General features: G+C 39.7%; 1 protein-coding gene across 2 annotated transcripts in view; it reads left to right on the plus strand.

Annotated features, from left to right (window-relative positions):
- The window catches only part of Tmem117 (transmembrane protein 117), a gene marked incomplete at its 5' end in the record, with an annotated part of 469,529 nt that overhangs the window by 78,629 nt on the left and 368,259 nt on the right, over positions 1 to 22,641 (plus strand). For both annotated transcript variants that reach the window (XM_005406589.2, XM_005406590.2), the window contains 1 exon segment: positions 596 to 728. In XM_005406589.2, coding sequence (XP_005406646.1) covers positions 596 to 728 — 133 coding nt within the window.

Consider the following 22,641-nt stretch of genomic DNA (forward strand, 5'->3'; position numbering starts at 1 on the left):
TTTGCATTTTAACATTGCCTTTGGTTTTAGCATTTTCTGTGTAAAATGTGATTTTAGGGTTGAGGGTGGAAATGTATTTTGCCAAGAGCAACACCAACCCGTGTAACTTGCTCATTTGTGCGTTCCTGGGTGTGGACTTGTTTAGCTAGGAGTGTGGCTGAGCTGCCTGTGTCTTAGGAAAGAGCCTTTGTTTTTGTTTTTAAGTGTTCCCGTACCACTGGATTTTATCATTTAGCCAGTATTAAGAATGGATGTCTGAAAGCAAAAGCAAAACGTATGAAATTTATGCAGTTTCTCCACCATTTGCTTTCCGTAGTTTCAGTATGAACTGAAAACATATTTATGAAAAAGAACAGAAAGCAGTAATGCTCTAGTTCTTCTTACATCCACGCCAGTGTAATGAACAATCTCATATTATATGAGCGTTGCCATGGACTTTATTCAGGATCATTTATTTACAAAAGAGCAGAAAAGACACAATGCAGTGGTTTCCCCCATAATACAGTCCTATGGAAACAGACTTCAGAATACAGCAAGCAAGTTGACATTAACTAGGAGAAAGCAAAGTGGATTTCTAAGATTGTTTGTGTTTCAGGCCAGGTGCTGCGGCTGAAAATGTTCCGGGAGGACCACGGGTCATGGATGACGATGTTCTTCAGCACAATTCTGTTCCTCTTCATCTTCTCCCACATTTACAACACGATTCTGCTGATGGACGGCAGCATGGGGTAGGTCACCTTTTCCCTTCTTCTGCGGTGAGTGCTGCAGCTGGAACTAATAAGGATTTAACCGGAACTTTCGGTTGGTAGCAAGTAAAATCTCCTTTACACACACTCTACCTGGAATGGGAATTACTTGTGTGCTTTTCTTATTTGAGGCAATCTTTTTTCAAGATGCCTTTAGAGTTTTACAGTACTCAGACTTTGTTCCTTATCCTTTAGGGCTTTTCTCTGGGGTCCTTTGAGGGCAGGTACTAATTTTATTGCTCAACAGAGAGCATGGTAATCAGGAAGTTTACTGACTCATTGATATTCATCTAGTTAGTAGAGCAAGGTTACGGTGAAAGTTCTAGGGTTGCAACTCCATTGTTCTCCCATGCCTGGCTACATAAAAGTATTTGGATATTGGTAGCATTGCTTTTTATTCTTTTGGTAGTCTCAACTGGGCTACCTTTGTGATAAATGGATCCTTGTAAAAGTAAGCCACCCTGAATTAAATGCAGGTTTGTGATCTGTACTTATTAAACCATCATAGCTTGTAGATGTGTGAATATGTAGATTTTAGATTTTTTAAAAAAACTTAATCTAGATCTTTCATTATATAATAAAACACAAAATTGGTGTCTCAGTAAATTTCCTCGGGTTTGCTGTCAGTAAGTTCTAAGGGGAGCGTAGAAAGAGATTAGCTAAGCCTACAGCATTAGGAAAGAGGTCAGTGGTAGCAATAAACTACCTTAGATATTTGCTGTGCAGTGAAATAGTTACTAAAGAAGGTGTTATCTACCGTCTCCAATAGATTGGAAAGCTAGGTAATAACCTCTTTTTGTAAGTGTTAGATGAGGCAAGATTATTCTCCCATTCTATAGTGTGCAGTTGTTTTGATGTTAGTTATAGATTTTGGCCAGCAGTGTTTCACACTAAGAGGAAAGGTTATTTAAAATCTTATTGGTTTTATTTTCCCACCCCATTAAAGGAGATGAATAATAAAAGGAAAGCAGATATTTCACAAGGTCTTATTCTTTAGTCTCTAAGAACAAGTGGTAAATTTGAGAATGGGATTTTTAGATCAAATGCTCAGGCCTTAGACAGTCACTAAAATGCTTTGTAATTATTTTTTGTACTTGATCCCATTAATACAGGGTCTGTTTTTAGATGGAGGAGTTACACACTCTAACCTGGAGCTACTCAGAATACGCCTCAGCCTTTGAGCCTATAATAACTGAATGAGGAATGATTGGAATCACCTGAAACAACCAAGGGTCTTTCTCTGGGAAGTTTTGCACTCTCAGTGCCGTGGGACAAGAAGGGGAAGGGATCCATCTAAAATTATACTTTTAAAGCTGTTGCTAGAATAATATGTAGTATATGAACTATATCCTTTGCCCAGAAGTTGACTTTTCATCTCATTTTATTTACATTTTTATACGGAATGACTGAGGTTTATGTTAACTGGAAATTCTTATTCTATACAAAGATGCAAATTTCAAAGCAGTGAGTTAAATATAATAATAGATAACTTTCTATATCGTAAATGGATATATGTTTATTACTATGTATTTCCAACAACAACAAAAAATAGATAACCTTTGCTCACTATAACACACTCAAGAGTTAATAATAAAAATAATCTCAATAAGAACTAACAGTTATAAAGTGCCTAGTATGAGATATGAATTGTTTCAAATCTCACACTACTCCTGTGCAATAGGTATTTTTATTATCTGCAGTTTATAGATCAAGAAACTGAGGACCAGAGAGATTTTGCCACATGCCCAAGGTTCTATTCTACCTAAATCTCCATTTTGAACAGTAACAGAGGAGTTGAACTATTAAATAGTGGACTGTAGTCATGCAGCACTGAAAGGTCAGCATGGATGTGACAGATGATTCATGCTGTTACTCATTCACCTTTTGCCCACTAGCTTTTCTCTATGTGCTAATTGTGTAAACTGGAAAGAAACCAAGAGATGTGTTAGTTTAGAATTTATGTCTAGTAGCTTAACTTAAATCTGGGTATGGTTTTCCTCTTTTCAAAGGCTAAATACAGCGTTACAGGCTCTTACATAGCTGTTGAACTACAGCAATTTACCTCATCTTATCTGGACAAGTCACCTTTACTGGAAGGATGTCTTAAAGTTGTCCCTTAAAAAAAAAAAAAAAAAAACCAAAGCTACAGATAAATTATTTAGTCTTAGGGATAAAAATTAAATTATTTACACAAGATGTATGACTCACTTTTATGGTAGGCATTATTTGAACTATCAAACACTTCAAAGTAGAGACAGAAACTGGGAGGGAAATGAGTTCCTCAGATGATTGGATCAGTTGTACTTTTGGGGTTCTCCAGGGCACACATTATCTGAAGCATTGCTTCTTCCTAAATAGGACATAAAGTGATGGAATCAGAGAGTAGCTAAGCATGATGAACACACACACATCACAGCGGAGTGGCTTTCTGTTAGGAACGCGAGATTCTTTACACTGACTCTGATTTGTATTGACAATTCAGATCAACTCTTGTTTATGGATCTCTCTTGGAATCTTGGGTTTAACCATTCCCAAAAGTGTTTTAGGAATTTCTAATGATAGCTAGACTTGTGTTCATGCAATGTAAGACTCATTTCCACACCTGGAGACTAAAGGACTAGAATAAGTTGAGTGGCTGTAGGATTTCAGAAAGGAAGAACAAATTTTGCTAGGTTGGCCTGCGATTTTGTCAGTTTTAGAATTGCAAATAAATTTAGGATAAGTTGGGGTCCTGTGTTCCCTTGTTACAGAGAACAGAATCCCTAGGTTTATTTTGACCAAAATGTCAGCCAGAACTGACTTGGCAAGAGTCAGGTAGACCGGCCCCTGCTGTAGCTTGTATCCAGATGTCCTCCCACAGTCTCGTGCACTCATAGATGGGATTTTTCAGAGCTGACTGGATCTAGGGCATGTGATACTACTGGGATTAAGGGTGTGTGTGGTACTAAATTAGTCCACTGAGTGGAGTTAGCAGAGCTGTGTGTGTGGATAATTGATTGTGGCCCAATCAATAGTCTGAAAGCCCAGACAGAATATAAAGGCAGGGAAGGTAGGCTTGCTGCTGCTACTTGCTGCTTCACTGGCTCTTGCCTGCTTGCCATGGACTATTTCTCCTCTGTGATGCTCCTCTGGTGCTCCATCCTACATTGGAGCCAACTGACTATGGCCTGAAACTTCTACAAACCATGAGCTGAAATAAACCTTGTCTCCTTTAACTCATGAGTGTTGACTATTTTGTCTCAGCAACAAGAAAAGTACTAAGACAGACTTTGATACCAAGAGTGGGGCCTTTGCTGTGACACTACCTGGGCATGTGGTTCGAGAGCCTTTGGAACTGGCTTGTGGGAAGAGTTTGAAAGGTTTGGAGATGTCAGCTGAAGAAGCAGCCCTGGAATACTCTAAGCTGAACTTGATGGGAGATTCTGGTCAGAACTCAGAAGACCAGAATGCTGATAAAAATATAACCAGTAAAGACCAGGCTCAGGAGATTTCAGTTAGAAACAAGGACTTCCTTGGCTGTTGGACTCCAGACTATGCTTTAGCAGAAAATTTGTTTGCATTTTGATCTTGCTGAGGGACTTTGCCCAAGACTGAGATGAAGAATGGTGGACTAATTACTCTTGCAGAAGAAACTTCAAGGCAGTCTAATGTTGAGGCAGTGTCGTGGCTACCGCTCAAAGCTGTTATCCAGATCCGTGTTGAGAATCCAGAGCAAAGAGTCCAGCAGAATGATTTGAAATGTTTCGAGTTTGGTTAGAAAGGAAGCTCTGGTGAAGTTGCAGAGTACAAAAATGGTTGCTGGAAGGAACAGGACAATAGAAAAGATGGCCTGAGGACATCACAAGAAGCAGCAGGGCTCCAGCCTTCACAACCTCGAAATTGCAGAGGTGAAAGACTTTGCTTTGAAAAGAGAGCCCCAGAGCACTATGTTCCAAAATGGCAGTGGCTTTAATGAATTTGTTACTCAGAATGTGCTCCATAGTGCTCAGAAATCCAGGTATTTGCCCCCTACAGCCTAGAGAGAAGGAAGCCTGGCTACCTTTCCAGCTGGCAGCAGACTTCGGCATCATCTTCATAGTGCTGTTTGAAGTGCATGTAAAATGCAGTAGTTGTGGGGTCAGGAGGCCTTCCACCAGATTTCAGAAGAAGGCCTGAGAGGCCAGGCAGTGTGCCCCTGAGAAGGCAGTGTGTTGTGAAGCTGGGAGTGTGAAGCCAAGGGTGCAGTGGAGACCCCAGAAGGTTGGAGAAGTCAGAGTCATCTGAGGAAAACTGCAAAACTTCTTCCAATTTGATTCCTACATCTCCCTGGAGCCCCCGAACAATTTGGAGAATATCTTATTAATGTAAAGGCATTCGGTCTCTTTTTTGCCTTAACTTCTGCCCACTTAGATTTGTCTGGGGCTTTTCTTTTCCCCACAGTCACCTTAATGTACCTTTCAATCCAAAGAGCCAATACTCTAAGATGAACATTACCATCTCAGCATCTGATGGGGCTGGTGAAGTAGTTTTGGCTTTATTTTTAAAGTAGTAACTGTCCATTTTCATTTAATTGTGCCATTTATCTCTTGGGAGAGAAAAGAGAAGATATCTTGTGCCAGAAAAGGGGGAAGAAGAATTATTCTATTTTAAAAGAGAGTTAAGTAGTAGCCACCATATCATTTTCATATACCATAAAAGCCTTGAAAAAGTGAGACATTCGTAGGGAAGAAACATTAAACCATTTTCTCCCCACAGTGGAATTTGATTTGGTTAAAAATTATCTGAAATGAGTTTTCTGATTCCCTCAGTGTTCATCTAGGTGTCTTAAAGCCAGTATATTTACCTCTATTTGGTAGGAATAAAGGTAGATGTGCTCCAGAGTCCAGGTTGAGGACTTTACAGGCTAGACACTAAGGAGATCCCATAAGGCTGGGAAGGATTTTCAGTTTTTACACGCTTCAAACACTTTTTGAAGTTGTCTCTCTGAAGAATTTCCTGTACTGTAAATTTTATAGCATCTATAGTATAAAATTTTCATTTAGGAAAGGCTTGCTTGGTCTCTTCAAATATCCTCGTCCTCCAAAGGATAAAACGTATATAATGTGAAACAGAAGCGCACAGGTCCACCCGCGTTCCTGAGAACATTCTGAGGCCAGCCACTTGATGGCAGCAAACGGCGTGTTTTCAGCGCTGATTGATTCATTCATAGGTTTTGTCCTGGTCAAAGAAGGCTCTTCCCCTTTCTGAGTTTCTGAAAGTGACTGCTGAATTATGTATCTCTTTGTTGTTAATGAACTTTTTGAAGAACCCCAAATGCTGAACTATGCAATAAGCACTATTTTGTGATGTTCTTGATCCTTACATTATGATACAAGCTTAAAGAACAGTATACATAGACACTTACAAGCATTCACTTACATTTATATGTTTATAGACTTATTCCAGTAGTACAATGATAACTACTGTGTTTAGCAGTGAGGAAATTAGACATCGATAAAAATTCATCTGTGAAGTGGAATAAGTTTCCAAAAAGTCCATCAGAGTTAGGGTAGCATAAAAAGAGGCTGATGCTGTCTAGTGTTAGTCACTAAGCCATGTTATCGTTCATGTACTAAGCTTTTCCTGAGAATTTTTACAAATATTAATTGATACCAAATTAATATATGGTTTTGTTGGCTTGGGGTTTTTTGCAAGGAGAACAATGTAAGACAGGACACATTTTATAAGATTATTTGTAATATTCACCCAAAGAATCGTATATAAGAGAATGCAGGAAATCTGTCCACACACTAAAGACCGAAGAATCTTGACCAGCTGAGCACCTGGATCCCATGATAATGTCTTGCATGAGTCCAGCTGGAAACCTAGAGCTCATAAGAATGCCTCACACAAGTCCAACTGGAGGCCTAGAGCCCGTAACAATATCTCATGCAGGCCTGTTTCATGGAGCTGTGCTGGGAAGGCCCAAAGGTCAGTGGTGGAAACTAGAAAGTCTGTGCTAGTGGGATGAAGGATCTGTGCTAGCAGGCTGAGGGATCTGCACTGGAGCCAGGAAGCAATGCGCAAAGTAAGAACCAGAGCTCCCCTGAAAAGTACCACAGCCATCCTCAGCAGTAGTGAGGTCCCCAGCTCCTCCAATGATCAAGACAGCTGAGTTCCCATCAGGAAAGCCAATGTGACAAACTTCTCCAGGAGACTGAGTAGTGCACCATCTCCCCTCCGGAGCCAGGAAGCGATGCTCAGAGTGAGGACCAGAGCTCCCCTAAAGTGAACCGAAGCCATTCTCAGTGCCAACAAGGTCCTGAGCTCCTCAGAGGGTGAAAACAGCAGCGTTCATCAGGAAAGCCAGCATAACAAGCTCCTCCAAAACAACCAACAGCTCCTTACAGCTTCTACCAGCTCCCAACAGCTTTACTTCTTCTCCAGTTCTGCCTCTTATGCTGCAGGCAACAGTCCTCAGGTGGGCCTCACACACCCAGCACCATGCTTACTCAGTTCAGTTGGGTGTTATAAGTTGACAACCAGTTGTCAGTCCAGTGCAGTAGTGTTACAGAGAGAACTTGAGAAATACAACAAAGTGACACAAATGATTTTGAAAACATGTGGTGTATTGGTGTTTTTATTTATGATCCCAATGAAATGAAGGTATGAATTAGCTGGTGGGTATAATGAGAATGAAAGAGATTTTGTCTCACTCTCCTGTCTCCTTTCTGATAAATTTTAATAATATGGAAGATTCACCTGGCTTAGTGTGGTGACACGCTTACTAAATGTGATCTGACACAGGCGACTGGACAAAGACAGGTGGTGGGAGAGAAATTTTGGCATGGACATTTTCTAAGATCTGAAATACATGCTTCTAATGCAAGAATGAAAAAGAAAAACAGGTGGGAAATTGGCCTAGCCTTGGAGGGCTGCATAAAACTGTTCAACATCGAATGTGTTTTTAAGAGTCCACACACATAGCTGATCTAGGCCTGGGCTTCAGAAGCTCTCATCTTTATCCCCATTTCTAAAAGAAAAAGTCCGTAAGCGTGTCACGCATCATATCAGAAAATACCTTCAGATTCATAGCTTCAGTTTCTATTAACAGAAGTGTAGGTTTCACATTACTTCTCCCAAGACTGAATTGCCTTTTAATGGAAAAAATTCAGGATGAACTTTCACTCAGGGCAATGCTTTTAAAAAAAAGTTTGTCTAAGTTCACACTTCTCAAAATCTTCAGTAATGTGTTCAGATCCCTGACCTGAACTTTTCTTTTATTTCCTTTGCTGTTAAAATTGACACATAGTAATTCTACAGATTTAGGGAGTAGGTATATGATGCTTGGCACACGTAATCACCACTGACCCAGAAGTAGGAGGGAAATACACATTTCTGCTGCTACGGACCGTGATTTCCGTGTGCGGCTCTTAAAGTAGAGATTGGTTAACCTGCTACTATTGTTTACACTGCCTGCAGAGGAATGAATATTGTTTTGTGTCTTTGTTTTTAATGATGCTAAATTTATTTGAGGAGATGGTAAGAAAATACATAACTATTTAAATAATGTTATACTTTTGTATGACCCAAATTCACAAAATTTACATACATAGTGATTGACTTGAATTGTACTAAATTTTAAAATATGTAATTCTATTTCCAAAGCCTTGTAATAAAAACACCGCCTCAAGTAGGGTTAGAGAGATGTGGGGCTGGGGCAGATTTCAGGAACTGGGGGCGGGAAGGGAGCTCAGCTTTAAGTTTTAATGAAGCCGAGAATACTTGAGTCAATAGCTGAGCAGCTTCATTGGGCTGCTGATGCAAGGCTGAATGCAAATTCTGCTGGAATGGTGCTTTAACTAATTTGTTGGCTTCACTCTTAATTAGCCTAAACATTGACTTGCCTGTTCAATTAATTCACAATAATAGCATCATTAATTACTAAGGCTGAGAGTAAGGGGCAAAGCCCGTTGTGGAGAATGGCCTGGTGGGAGAAGAAAAGCTGGAAATGAATGGCTGGGTCTGGTGAGGGGGATGGGTGCAGTGGGCTGGGTGGGGGAGAGAGAGGGATGGAGAGAGAAGGGAGAAAAGGCGGGGGAGAGAGGAATGGAGGGAGAAGGGAGGAGGGAGAAGAGAGACTTATTTATCCAGAAAGACCAGACATAGGGTTTAATATCTTGCTGTCAGTGACACCAGTCTTACCTTGTTTGTTTTTGACAGCATAAAGGTAAAAATAACACAGTGTGTCCAAATGGTTGCACGTTCAGTCAGTGTTGCCTGAGCTGGTGAAGTTTTCAAACATCATTGAAAAACCTAATCCATGCTGACTCCTTTTTAAACTATGACCCTGCATTATCATCTGTCCAGAATCAACACTGACTTGACAAATTTGAGACGTTCTGTGATCATTATTCGTAGGTAGGGTTAACTCCAACTTCCTCATTAAATAGTTTGTCGGCTTGTACAGGAGAGAAATTTTGATCGAGGAAGCAGCATATCCCGATGTTAGCCTCGGGTTAGCGACTTCCTGGTGAAAATCATTTGGAAGAGTTGGAGTCTCCTCATTTTTTAGAAGTGGGCAGTTACTATAATATTGCTATTACGATCACTGTTCTTGACATCATCGTCATCATCATCGATATTAGTCTTAGGGAAATGTGGGCTTCTAAAGTGGAGAAACAAATTGAGCTTAGGGTTGCTAAAAATCTCAGTTGCCTTGAGCTTTGTTTTGTATGGCAGGCAGTGCAGTGTGACAGAAACAGCATCATGTTTTGTTTTGACACCCTCTAATTATATGAACTTGGAAGAACTTCCCTTTCTAACCCTCACTGTCCTCAAGTGTACAGTGGGACATTAGTAGCCCCTTAATATTAAGAAGAAGAAGACAGTGCATGCAAAACAATTGTTACGATGCTCACACTATAATAAGCTCCTGATAAATGTTAGTTGCTGCTAGAACAACAGAAAAGATGTCCTTTAGTTTCTCAGTATTGCAGGTCTCAGTAAATATTAGTTGTTATGATAACAACAATAAATCCTTTGGCCAATATAATTACACAACGTGAATTTTCTTTTTCTGTGCTTTGTACAGGTGAGGCAAGCACTGTACCACTGGGTTATACCTGCTGCCCCCAAATACCAACTCTGTGGCACAAATCTTCTTCCATTATTATTATGCCATTGTACTAATTATTACCCATTCCAAGAAAAAAAATGTCCAAATGAACACCTGGCACCAGTAGGTCTAGCACCTGGCTCAGATGCTACTGAAACTCTTCTTTATGAAAGTATATAAGCTATTCCTTATTTTATTTTGCATCCCTGCAAAGAAAATACACAAGTCTAATAGTTTATTACAGTTCAGAAGAGAAAATCTTGCAAATATTAGGTTACTAAATGATTATTTGATGATTTCTGTGGTTTTGAAAAGTCAGGGAAAATTGGAAGGCATTATGGATGGTATCAGGCGAAAGAATTGTACAGTGGCGCTGTGCGTGCCCACGCATGTGCATCTACTGTCTCCGGCTCATACAATAATGAGTATTTTCCATCCCAGTTCCGACTTCCAGCGATGAATATGCAGGAACTGATTACTTTCCAGACATGGAAAATTCATATATATATATATTAGCCTTGAGGCGTACTAAAAGTTATGTCATCCAATTTAACCAATTAGTAGGAGCTGGCCTAGCGCCATCCAAGGAACTGTCATTTCTGTGACAAGTTATACTACTCGTACTCTGTTAATCTCATAGCTATTCTTGAAATATTGGTGAAAAAATAAACAGTTCTGTTAATACAGTATTTCATTGTTCAGATATTTTCCCACTAGGGTAACATCAACTGTGGCACAACTACGTACACTTCTCTGGCTGCTGAGTTAGGAGTGGCTACGATCTCTTTACCCTTTGGCACCAGTGAGGAGGGTAAAGCTTTTGTTGTGATAAACTCGAGCAGCCTGTATTTTCCTTCGGGAGGGAATCGCGTGGGAACCGATGGTTTCTCTCTGCCTGTGTTTCCTGTAGGCAGCCACCACGGCACCCTGACACTAGTTTTTCTGGAGAAGCAAATGTGAATAACATAATTAAATAAGTGTCAGAAGACGTGGAATTATAAAACTTTGAAGAGCATAATATTTGTAATACTGAAATTCTTCAGAAATGGGACACTAAAAGGCTAATTCTGATTTAATCAACACATTAAATACCCTTAATGAAATTTTAAAAAACTCATTGTTTTATGTGCTTTACAATAACAGATCAATACAATTTTTACAAGTGTAAAGAATGAAAACAGGACATTAGATTTTTGTAGCCTACGTGTTTCCTTCTCTTTCTCTGCAATACATATTTTTAAAAATTGGGGTGATGGCTCCCAGGTACTACTTTGTGAACCATAAATTGTTCAGCATTCTGTGCAGTAATAGGAAAGAATTTGTCATTTATATCCATATGTATCTCACCTATATAAGACATATATCACATCTAAAATTCTTACAGTCTTTTAGCAAAAAATTAATAGATCTAATAGCTCCTTGACTGTGTATATGCCATTGTCTATATATGCATATTCTATTATTTCTAATATATTAGAAAGCATCATATATCATTTAATACGCTTTTATGTACAACATATGTACACACATGCACATAGTATTATATCCACTGTTGGTAATCAAATTGTGTATAAAAACATTTTATTTTTATTAGCAAATTTTTATATACAAATTTAGAGTTAAGTATCCAGAGTAAGTCACTGATAGTAAAATGCTATGAGTAACTACACAGAGATGTTCTCTACCTTATAGATGCGTCTGTATTGAATGTATGGATATGGATAAAATTGCAAAGTGCACAGGTTTTTATAGAACAGGTCTTATAGGAGAGGTGGATATGTGGTCTTGTGTTAATGTGGAGCTCGGCAGAAAGGGGGATAAGTAGGAAATGTCAGCTTTAACAAGTGTCTGGAGAAGGTGGCTTTATCATGGCACTACACCATCTGAAAGAGAGTCAGTGTAGGGGAAATTTGTGAAAATTAAAGCACCTAAACTCATTTAGTGAATGGCTTTCTGAGAATTCACTTATTGCCTAAAACCTTGCACCTTTAAAAAGGTTCTTAAAAAATCACAATAGTCATTTCTCACCTTTCTTAGAAACAGAAATACTGACACTGTGGTTTCCCTGGTGTCACCCAGTTGATTTTGTTATTATAAAGGGAATAAAAAAAAAAAACAACAACAACATAGACAAAAACAAAACAAAGCAAAAACAATAAAAATGATACAGGGTTTCAAAATGAAATGATAGGAATTAACAGTGGTTGTTATATTACATATTGTTATCTTCAATGAAGTTGTTCAGATTACCAGATGTAAGAATACAAGATTGATCAAACCATTAAAAATAATAAAAAGTACTAAAAAAAACCCATTAGAAATTGTACAGAGCTTCACCAAACAAAGATGGTAGGGATTCACCAGTGGTTGTTATATTGCATATTGTTGTCCTCAGATTAGTTGTGCAGATTACCAGATATAAGCATGCAAAATAGGTCAAAAAAATTTAAGGAGTAACTGTTCCTTTCAGTAAACCACCAGACATCAGCAGTACAATTCACCCAGTTGATTTTGTAAGGCATGTTTTGAGCATCTGCTTGGGGAACCAAGTTATAGTTTAACTTCAGAGGTCCCTGAAGGTGAACCAGTGTGAACACAGAGCAGATTCCGGAAGCAGGGCTTGGACATATTCTGTCATAGCCTGTCATTGAGTGAGGATGGGTAACAAAGCCAAGGTAAGAATCCAAGACTAGGAGATCCATGTCAAGGTTGTGGTTCTAGACTAAACTCATGGATTATTTAGGAATTAGCAAAAAGATAGTGGTCAAGTCAACAGCTCTGGACAACTGAATGTACACTCTTCTCCCTGCTTCCTAAATTTTATGTACAATATGAAGGATCTTATGGACTCCATGTTAAAACCCATGGGAGTGTCTCAGAAGTAGAGTAAGAGCAACCCCAATAACACACTCTTAAAAATGAAGCTGCGGAATGTGTTAGATTGCACCTCAGTAACAAGTCCATAGGTCTCAGTGGCTTAGAACAAAAAGTGTATTTTTTGCTTACACTACATGTTCTTTGTAAGTCCGGTGGAGGGCCCTGCTTTTAGTCATTCTCCCTGTGGGATTAGGCTGAAGTAGCAGCTAGAATGCAGAGGGCTGCCACTTGCTCTTGCCCGTTCTTTTCTCAGAGAAGTAATTCAGGACTCTGCCTGGAAGGGATGTATCTCACTGGTGTTCACAGCTCTTTGATTAGAACGAATTATTTGGACCATCGAAGCACGGAGAGGCCAAGAAGTGCAAGTGCAGTCATACCAGGTACTGCAACGGGAAGAACCAAAACCGTTTCAGGAACAATGATGCTGATCACCACGGAGCACTTCCACTTAAACTACCATGTTTCCTTGAAAGTAAAACTTAGCTGGAAAACAATCGGCCTTGAAAACTAGAGATCAAAATTGCCAGCCCTAGTCAGCCTATCCCTGCATTACTGTTAGGTTACACCGAGGCACGGTTGAGACCCCTGAGATAGGCAGAGTTTAAGCGACATGCGAGGACTTCATTGCAGACTGAGTACAGCCGGGCCAAGGGCGAAAAGACTGTTGGCTCTGAGCAAGGGGCAGGGGCATGTTTTATAGGGGAGTTTAGGCAGGGGAGGGGGCATTTTTCTCTCCTAGCTGGGCAGGGGTCTAGTTCAGAGACCTGACAGTTATCTGCCATCACTATTCTCGTGCTTCGTGGCTACTCTACGAGGTGCGTAAGGTGAGGATTGGCTGATCAGGGCTGGCATTTTTGATCTCTAGTTTTCAAGGCTGATTATTTTTCAGCTACTTCTTACTTTTAGAGAAAGAGGACAGAAAGCAATTGTATGCATTCTGGCATTCTAGTTCTCCTTATAGATGATGCCTTTAACATCCTTCTTCACCTTCTAACATTCATTGTCTTTCTTTTTATTAAAGGAAATAGGAAGATTAAAAAATCATTATATCTATAGCTTGACATAAAAGCTATGGACATATGTCACATCAGTATCTAATTTTAATTATTTGGATACAGTGATAGCACCAGATAGCTGATCAAAGCACGTTACACATTTTTATGAGTTAGGGTCCAAACCAGGACATTTTAGAAAGGGTGAAAGGGGCTCCCTTAATAACAACACAGAAGAAAAGGCACAGATGGTAGTGTCCAGGGCTGACTTGAATGTATGATCTTCCTGCCTGAAATCAGTGGGAGGAAACAGACTGAGGAGGGAAACTGGATCATCTTGGGATGTTGTAGAAGGAGGTCTCAGCCTTGATGCACCCTGAATACCCACTGACATTGTCACTCATTTCTGGCATACTCTACTTCTAGTAAGGACCATTCAGATGAGGTTATCTTAAAATAATAGAACTATTTTCAAGGAGTAACTGGAGTATTGCTATACAGAGAGAGGAAAATGAGTTGTAAGGCAAAAATAAAGTCATAAGAATCCATGTTTTCAGTGAAATTTCAGAAAATTCTATGGTGATAGCAGTGCAGTTTACAATAGTCAAATCTTGGAAACAACCCAAATGCCCATGAATTGAGGGGTGGATAAAAAAGATATGGTTTCTTTTTATACAATGGAGTACTACTCAGTCATAAAGAAGATAAAGTTGAGGCATTTCTAGGTAAATGGATGCACCTTGAAAGCATATCCTTAAGTGAAATAAATTGGACACACATATGTGAATATCACATTGTTTCTCTGGTGTGAGAAGTTGAAAGAGTAGATAAGGGCCAAAGTATATAAAGGATTGTGAAATAGGAAGAAATTTTTCAAAAGAAAGAGGAACTGGAGGAGTGGATGGAGGGAGAAAGGAAAGAAGGGGAAAAAAGAAACAATAAAAGAAAAATAAAATGGAAGCAAAACTTTTTAAATTAAGAGGGAGAGAGGGGTTGAAGGGAGGAGAGGGGATTGGGAAAAAAAGAGGAATCCAGATATATTGTGTACAGGTATAAGTTTCCTGTGATGACTGTGATAATTATGTGTATCTAAACTGTACCAATAGACAATTTTTAAACAAAGAAGCATTAAAATTAAGGACTAATTAACCTGTTTGCATTTTCTGTACCTACAACTATCGTTTAAGAGAATTAAGATCCATTTGCCTAAGGCACACTTAGCAAGCAACATTTTTCACCTTAGATTCCAACATGAACACAGAAGAGTCCCTGTGATGTGAGAAAACGGTATAAGTGAAGTGGGCCACCTCTGAGACACCCAGGGGTCCCCACCTCCCGACATTCAAGCCCGGTCCTGATGTATTTCCTTCCCCTCAAGGGCAGGTTGAATTTGGGCGCTCGCTTCTAACACAAAGAACTTGATAAACGTAACGGGACGCTATTGTGAGGTTGCGTGGGCTTTTGTCTTCTTGCCCTTACTTCCTGTGTCTTTCAGACCCCTTGCTCTGCAGAAGACCAGTGGGCACCCTGATTGTGCCTCTGGAGAGACCCCACATAGCATGGAACTGTCTCTGAAAAACAAGTAGCAACAATGTGAGGCCCCCCCCGAGCCACATGAACAAGCTCAGAAGCTGATCTTCCCCAGATGAAGCTGTGACAAACCTGTAGCCTCCGCTGCTATGGTTATCATAGGTAGCCCTGTAAGAGGCCCAGCTAAACTGTGAGCAGATCCCTGACTTGCAAAAACTGAGGGATATTAAGTGTCTGCTGTTTTACACTGCTGTGTTAGGTGAGAATTTGTTCTCCAGAAGTAGATAAACTAATACATTCAATTTAAAGTAGTGCATTGTATATGATGAAAGTGCACAGAAAGAAACCAGTCGATGCGTTACACACATGAAGGGTGGCCACAGAATCCCTGCATATGAGGGGCAGCGTTTCCTTGCTGTCCTCCATTCACTGCACTAGTTTTGTTTCCTGCTCAGAGTTCTTCTGGACATTTGCTTTGATGGTGATGGTGGTGGGGAGGCATGGAAGTAGTCGTGTACAGTATCAGCAAATAATAGAGAACTCAGTCTCAGGCATAGTAGACATATTTATTTTACACTATGCATTTGGGGGAAACACTTCTGACCCTTTCTTGTGAAGATAGAGATTGTTTTCTTATGAATTTTCGTAAAGAAGACCCTCTAAAAGTGCCATTCCTAACAGCACCCTTACAATGAATGGGACATTTTTTTTGCCAGGTGATTCTTTTTAAGTTTGTCAGTAGGGTCTTTATTCTGGTTTTAAGGCCTAGCCTAATTGTAGGTATGGTGCTCAAGTGGGCCTTATTATTTTACAAGGAGAGCAACTTGTATACCTGACTTCCTCAATAATATCCTGTATCATAACAAAGGAGCTTGTCAGATTTCTTCTCCAGATGGTTGTCTTTGGGGGCTGGTTTCAAATTCTACTTGTAATGAAGTAGAAAAAATAATTGGCCAATAACACCTTGACTTTTTGCAGCAATGTTATTTTGTGATGTGTTGTCTAAAACATATGTATTTTTTACCATTCATTATAAAAAAGGTAAATATTCAGCTTGTAAAATTGCTGAAGTAAGGTTAAATGTAGGTTAATTATAGCATTCTGACTTTGGGGTAGGCAAAACCTTTGTGGAATTATCTTATTTCTCTCTTTAGCACAGTACACTTTTTTAGAGTCATCAGATTATGGGTGCTGTGTACCACTTTAATTTAGAAGTCATGGTGCAGTGGTTCAGTGGGGCCTGAGAAAGTATGTGTATTTAAAACTGTGGTTTTGGCCCGTTTTTGTGCAGTCTGCACAAAGACAAATAATTCTTTTTTTTTGGCCATTTTCTTTTTTTTTTTTTGGTTTTTCTCCGGTACCGGGAACCGAACTCACGACCTTGCGCTTGCCAGGCAGGCGCTTTTGCCGCTGAGCTAAATCCCCAGCCCCCAAGACAAATAATTCTTACTAAAATCACTTAGCACTTCCTTGTGAGCTCTGTGTGACACAGAGATTTATATGTATATCCTTTTAGTGGGAAATGAGCTTGAATTTTACTTTGGGAGGTAAGAATTATACTGCGAGCGGAAATATAAAAAGATATAATAAAACCGTTTCAGCTGGTAATGTCACAGCATCGCTAATCAGAGAAAGCACAACAGAGCCACAGAATTATCTCTTACATTTTGCAGAATGAAGTAGAAAACACCCTTTAATTGCTTGCAAGCAAAGATAGGAGCAAAATAGTCTCTGTGATAGATGTTGCGTAGTGTGCAGTGCAGATTTATCATCTCTTTAAAAATTAACTTAAAATTACATTCCCACCCTCCTGTAAAAACTGTTGGAGGCTCCCAGCATTCATCTGTGCTTCCTGTGTTCTGACATCTATCAACTTGCGGATTTTTCCCTCTTGCGTGTCAGAGTCTTGCTCACTGTAGTGAATCTTGCCATTGTGCTGGGAGTGTCAGAAATTCATGTGCTCTCCCTATGGCCTCTTCGTCAAACCATGCAGTGGATTTTTCAGTCCCTGGTCTACTTGCCCTCTTCCTCTGCCACTTGACACCACCATTCCTGCTTTCTGGATGGAGGTCCTCCGTTTCCTTGTTTCCCGCCTCCATACTCTCTCCTCCTCTGTATTCTCTCCCCTGAAGGTACAGACTTTCAGTATTCACAAGGTTCTCATCACACAGGACTTTAATCTTCCTTTATTATGCTACACAAGCTTCTTGTATGAGACTCACCTTCCAGGTTTGATTAACTATCCTTAGGCACATAGTTCTAAAATAGATACCTGGCTTCCTCTCCAGTTGCCTATCCTAACACCTGCTGGAAATATCTATTCAACTATCTAAGCAGTGGTCAACCTCTGTAGTCCACAACTGAACTCTCATTCCCCACGCCCTAGGTCTTCCCACCTTTTCAGTTCTGTACCAGTGACTAGCACTAATATCTGCCCAGTGGCAAAGGCCAGACACTAATGTATTAGTCAGTCATTATTCCTTGTCCTCTCTTACCTCGTGCACACAGTAAATCACAGAGCTCATCAATTCTTCCTGCTGAGCTTCTCTCACACCCATCTTCTTAAGTCTGTCTTTACTGTTACAGCACTTACTACCTCTTCCTTGGGTGCTCCAATGGCTTCCCTTCACATCATCTGCACATGGTGACTGTTCTCTAAAACATACATCCCTGCTTTGGACTATTTGGTGGAATTTCATTGCTTTCGTAATAAAGCCCCAATTCTTTCCATGGCGTATAACACTCTAAATAATACAGCCCTAGCTTACCTCATTACTTTGAACTTTTCTTATTTCTGCCCAAAGATGAAATTCCATGCAAAATGAACTTGTTTTTGTTCTAACAACAGGACATTCTCACTTCCAGTGTCAGAGAAAGTTACTGCAGTCCTCACACTCCACCCCTTTACTGCTAATGCCCTGGCAAACTTACACTGATTCTTCAGGTATCTGCTCAGGCATCATTTTCTCTGGGAAAAATTTAACACTTTCAGATCAGGTAAAATATTCTATGTGTTCTCATGGCACCCTGCTTCATCCATATCATATTTGTCACACTGTGTTTTATTCCACAAATTCTCTTTTGATGGAAATTATACTTTCTATTGTAGCAAGAACACTTAACACATGATCTAGCCTCTTGACAAATTTTTAAATATACAATTCTAATTTTTAATTTTTAAATATACAATTCTGTATTTTTAAATATACAATTCTGATTTTTAATTATAGGCATAGTGTCATGTAACAGACCTCTAGGACTTGGTCATCTTACAGGACAGAAACTTTATATCCATTGATTAGTAACCTCCCATCCACTGCTCCCTCCAGCAAGCACTGTTATATTTTTTGCTTCAATGTGTTTGACCATTTTAGATCTCTCATGTAAGTGGGACCATGTTGTGTTGGTCTTCTGTGACTTACTTCACTTGGCATAGTATTCTCAAGGTTCATTTACATTGTCCTGTAGGACAAGATTTCTAACATTTTTGATATACCATGTTTTCTTTACCCACTCATTCAAGAACTTGTAGGCAATTTCTGTATCTTGGTTCCTGTGAATCATGCTAGCATCAACATGGGAATACGAATGTATGCTCTTCAAGATATGGCTAACGGTTGATTTTATTGCCTTCAGGTATATGTAGTCAGTGGTGGAATTATTGGGTCAAGTGGTAGTTCTAACTTTTTTAGGAAGCTTTATACTGCTTTCTATAGCAGTTGTACTATTTTACATTCCCACCATCAGTATTTCACAGTTACAATTTCTCCATATCCTTGTCAACATGTGTTATCTTTTTGTTATTTGGTAATAGCCATTCTGACATGCAAGGAGTTATCTTGTTGTGCAAGGCAGAAGCCAGAGCCTTCCTTGAACAGCCTTCCGAAAAAACAGACTGTTAGACCTGTGGTCCCTTATTTCCTTTTCCTTCTCAAGGAGAATCTAGGAAGTGTGGGCTTTTCTCTGATCACTACATTGCTCTGAGAATAAGGCTAATGGCTAGAGGATGTATCTGATGTTCCTGTTGCCTTTGATTTGGTTGGTTTCTTGCTCACTTTGAGCTCAGGAACTTCTCAGCTAATTTGTGGATTTTTTGCAAAGAGAACTGTTGGGAAGAAGGGTCCAAATTTTTCCTTTCCGCCACTTCACTGATATCAGTCAGCACTCAATTTTAATTTCCTTTGACGCTGTATGTATTTACCATCACTTTGTGAGTTTTAATAGGACAGTTTTGCCCATGTTCCCCACCCTTTGATTCTTCTCTCTTTCCTTAATAAAGAAAAGACACTGTTCTTAGCTTTTCAGCCTCCTTTATTTAGGTGAAGCATGTGACTGTAACTGGAAGCGATGTGTTGCGGGGACTTGCCCAAGGGTTGAATGCTTACACTGTGGGGCACAAACACTCAGGCTCTGTGAGTAGTGAAAGGTGGAACAAGCTAGGTTAGTGAAGCATGTTGTGTCTGGCCATTGTCCTTCCCTTTCCCCTAGGAAAAACTGCCTAGCCTTGAGACAGTGTCTTACCTAAACTGCTTTTCTCTCTTACACTGATATTCTAAATTAAAACCCGAGAGTTCTTGGCTTCAGGGCTGCTCCTGGGAGTCTCCCTAACTTTGAGTGCACTTGGTTGAGTAGCCCCTCTGGCCCTCTTGGTGATCGAACTAAGTCTCATCTCCAAGTAATCATTCATTCTCTGTGCTTCCTTGGTCACACACCATGACAATATGTGCCATTTATTTTCCAAAATCCTTTTTCCCAGTGTATGGGTCAGCGTGTGTCGTTTTGTTTCACTCTGCTATGGTGCTGAGACAGTCACATGTTTCAGGTGGCATAGTTTCAATGTGATGGGTTGCCATCAGCTGAGATCCTTGCGTGACAGAGCCTTCGCTTACCTATATGGAACATGTAACAATAAGAACGAGGAACAAATGTTTGTTGTGTTAAACCACTGAGACATCTGGTAGTATAGTATCCAGCATTGTTTAGCCTCTTCTGATCAGAGCAGTTGTCCTAATTACTTTTCTCTCGTTGCTGAGACAAAATACCTGACACCCAGAATTAAGGCAGGAAAGGTTTATTTAGCTCACAGTTTGTGGAGGTTTCAGTCCATACTGAAGATGGCTCCAAGGCAGAGTGGCACATGGCAGAGGGCAACAGTTCATGGTGGTGGAAGATAGCAAAAGTGACAAGAACAAAAAGGGAGGAGCAGCAGAGAGCAGGATCTTTCCCTCCCTTATATTGTATGCAGGCTGTCCACCCCAGGGCAGGGGTAGCACTCACACCCATAATCCCAGCATTGGACCATGGATCAATCAAAGACTCTAGAAGCCCACCCCATGACTGCATGAGGCTTTGGGGGGACATCCAGACACAAACCATAAGAGCAAGCATGGTTTATTGTCCTTTTTAAAAATTTGTTTTGTTTTGTTTCAACATTCACAATACCTAGTCCATGGTCTACATGGTACATAAAAAATGCTCAATTAATATTTGTTAATTGGATGGACTTACTTAATTTTATTTCACACTTATATTACTTAGCACTCTATAAAGCAGTGGTTTTAAATGATACTGAGATAAACTGAGCTAATATACTTCTAAATTGCTATCAGAGAATGAAAGACCAAAATATACTTTATAAATAGTTCAGTGGTTTAGTACCATGGTACTATAGTCTCCACCAAAAGCTAACACTACTGATGAAACATTAGATATGCATTTTATATCATTTTTCTATGAGTGATATATTTATAGAACCATAGTACTGGGTTTACTAATAACATTTTCTGCTCTTTAGCTTCAGTCAGCCTTTCAAAACTTTGCAGCTTACTCATTGTATTTTGTCATCATTTCTACCTGTGAGGAAGTTTGCAGATAGGAAGAAAATCTACAGCTGCTTTCTAAACAGAAGTGGTTACTTTGAGTTAAGGGATGGATGTATTTTTAAAATAGCATTAAGGTATTTCTATTTTACATAAATATCTTGGTACTTACAGTCTGGAAGTGCAAATTGCAGACTTGGCTGGGTGGGATGAGTTTTCTATTTTGGTTCCTGTGTTGCATTAGCTGACTTGGTCAAGATAGTGCTAAGTGAGCAGAGCAAAGTGCAAACCTTGCGTGTGTCAAATAGCTGAACTGGGCACTCCTTCCTCCAGTGATGAAAAAAAGAGATTGTGTTATCGTTTAGGTTTAACATGACTTGATAAAGTCTCCTGTGTTCAGAGGTGAGACTTTTGGAAGGAGAGTGGATCACGAGGGCACCAGACTCATCAGTGATCCACTGATGAGTTCACAGCAGAATGTGCTGTTAGAAGGTGGGCGCTGGTTGGAGGTGGGTCACCGGGGGCGTGACCACGACGGGTGTACTCTTGTTCCTGGCTCTTCCCTTCTCTTTTTCTGTTTTCTGGCTGCCATGGGTTGAGCAGCTTTCTTCCACCATGTTGTTTCTGCCTTGGAGCAAGCTGACCATGGACTGGGCTCCCTGAAACCATAAACCAAAACAAACCTCTCTTCACTCTTCGTTTCCTTTGCTTACAGAAGAGTTTTAATTCTATACAATTTCGTTTGTTGCATCTTTGGTATCATTTCTTGTACATTTGAGGTTCTGTTCAGGAAGTCCTTGCCTATGTATGTGCTTTCAAATGTTTTACCCATTCTTATCTTCTAGAAGATTCAGTGTTTCTGCTTTTATACCTAGATGTTTGATCTACTTTAATTTGATTTTAGTACAAGGTAAGAGATATGAGTTTAGATTGATTGTTCTACATGTGGATAAGCAGTTTTCCCAGCACCATTTATTAAAGAGGTTATCTTTTCTCCAGCATTAAATATTGCCTTGTATTTCTTATATACACAGCCCAAAATATAAGTAATTTAAAGAGTGAAATAAAGGAGATGGTCAGAAACAGAGAGAGAGAATTTTTGAAAGTAGGGAAGGGGATCTGCAGAAAGGGGGTAGAGGTAGGTGGGTGAGGAAATGGGAAAAAATGATCAAGATATGATATATATGTACCACTTACTCCCAAATGAGTGCAATTATATATATCAGAAATATATATTAATAAAAACTTTAAAAACTAGAAACCAAAGTAAACCTCTCCTCTTTCAAGTTTTGAACATCAGGCATTTTGTTCCAGCGGTGGGAAAGTGCTCATGCGGGTTGTCTGTGGGAAGTTTGGTCACAGTGAACACGCATGTTCTCTGAGATGTTTTTCTGTAGTTGTTCACTATTTTGCTGTGCTGTTATGTGTCTTATCCTCATGGGAAAATTACTTTCATTATATACAAAAGTGTCAGAGGAGGGCTACACTTTTCTCTATATATTTCTTGTTATACTTTAAAAAGAGAAAGTACAATAGAGTAACCAAGAGTAGAACTCCAGTGTTAGAACAATGAATAGCCCGTGAAAGGTTTGGGGATTCAG

This window comes from Chinchilla lanigera, unplaced genomic scaffold, assembly GCF_000276665.1.
Source record: "Chinchilla lanigera isolate Chin_1 unplaced genomic scaffold, ChiLan1.0 scaffold00099, whole genome shotgun sequence".
Lineage (NCBI taxonomy): Eukaryota > Metazoa > Chordata > Mammalia > Rodentia > Chinchillidae > Chinchilla > Chinchilla lanigera.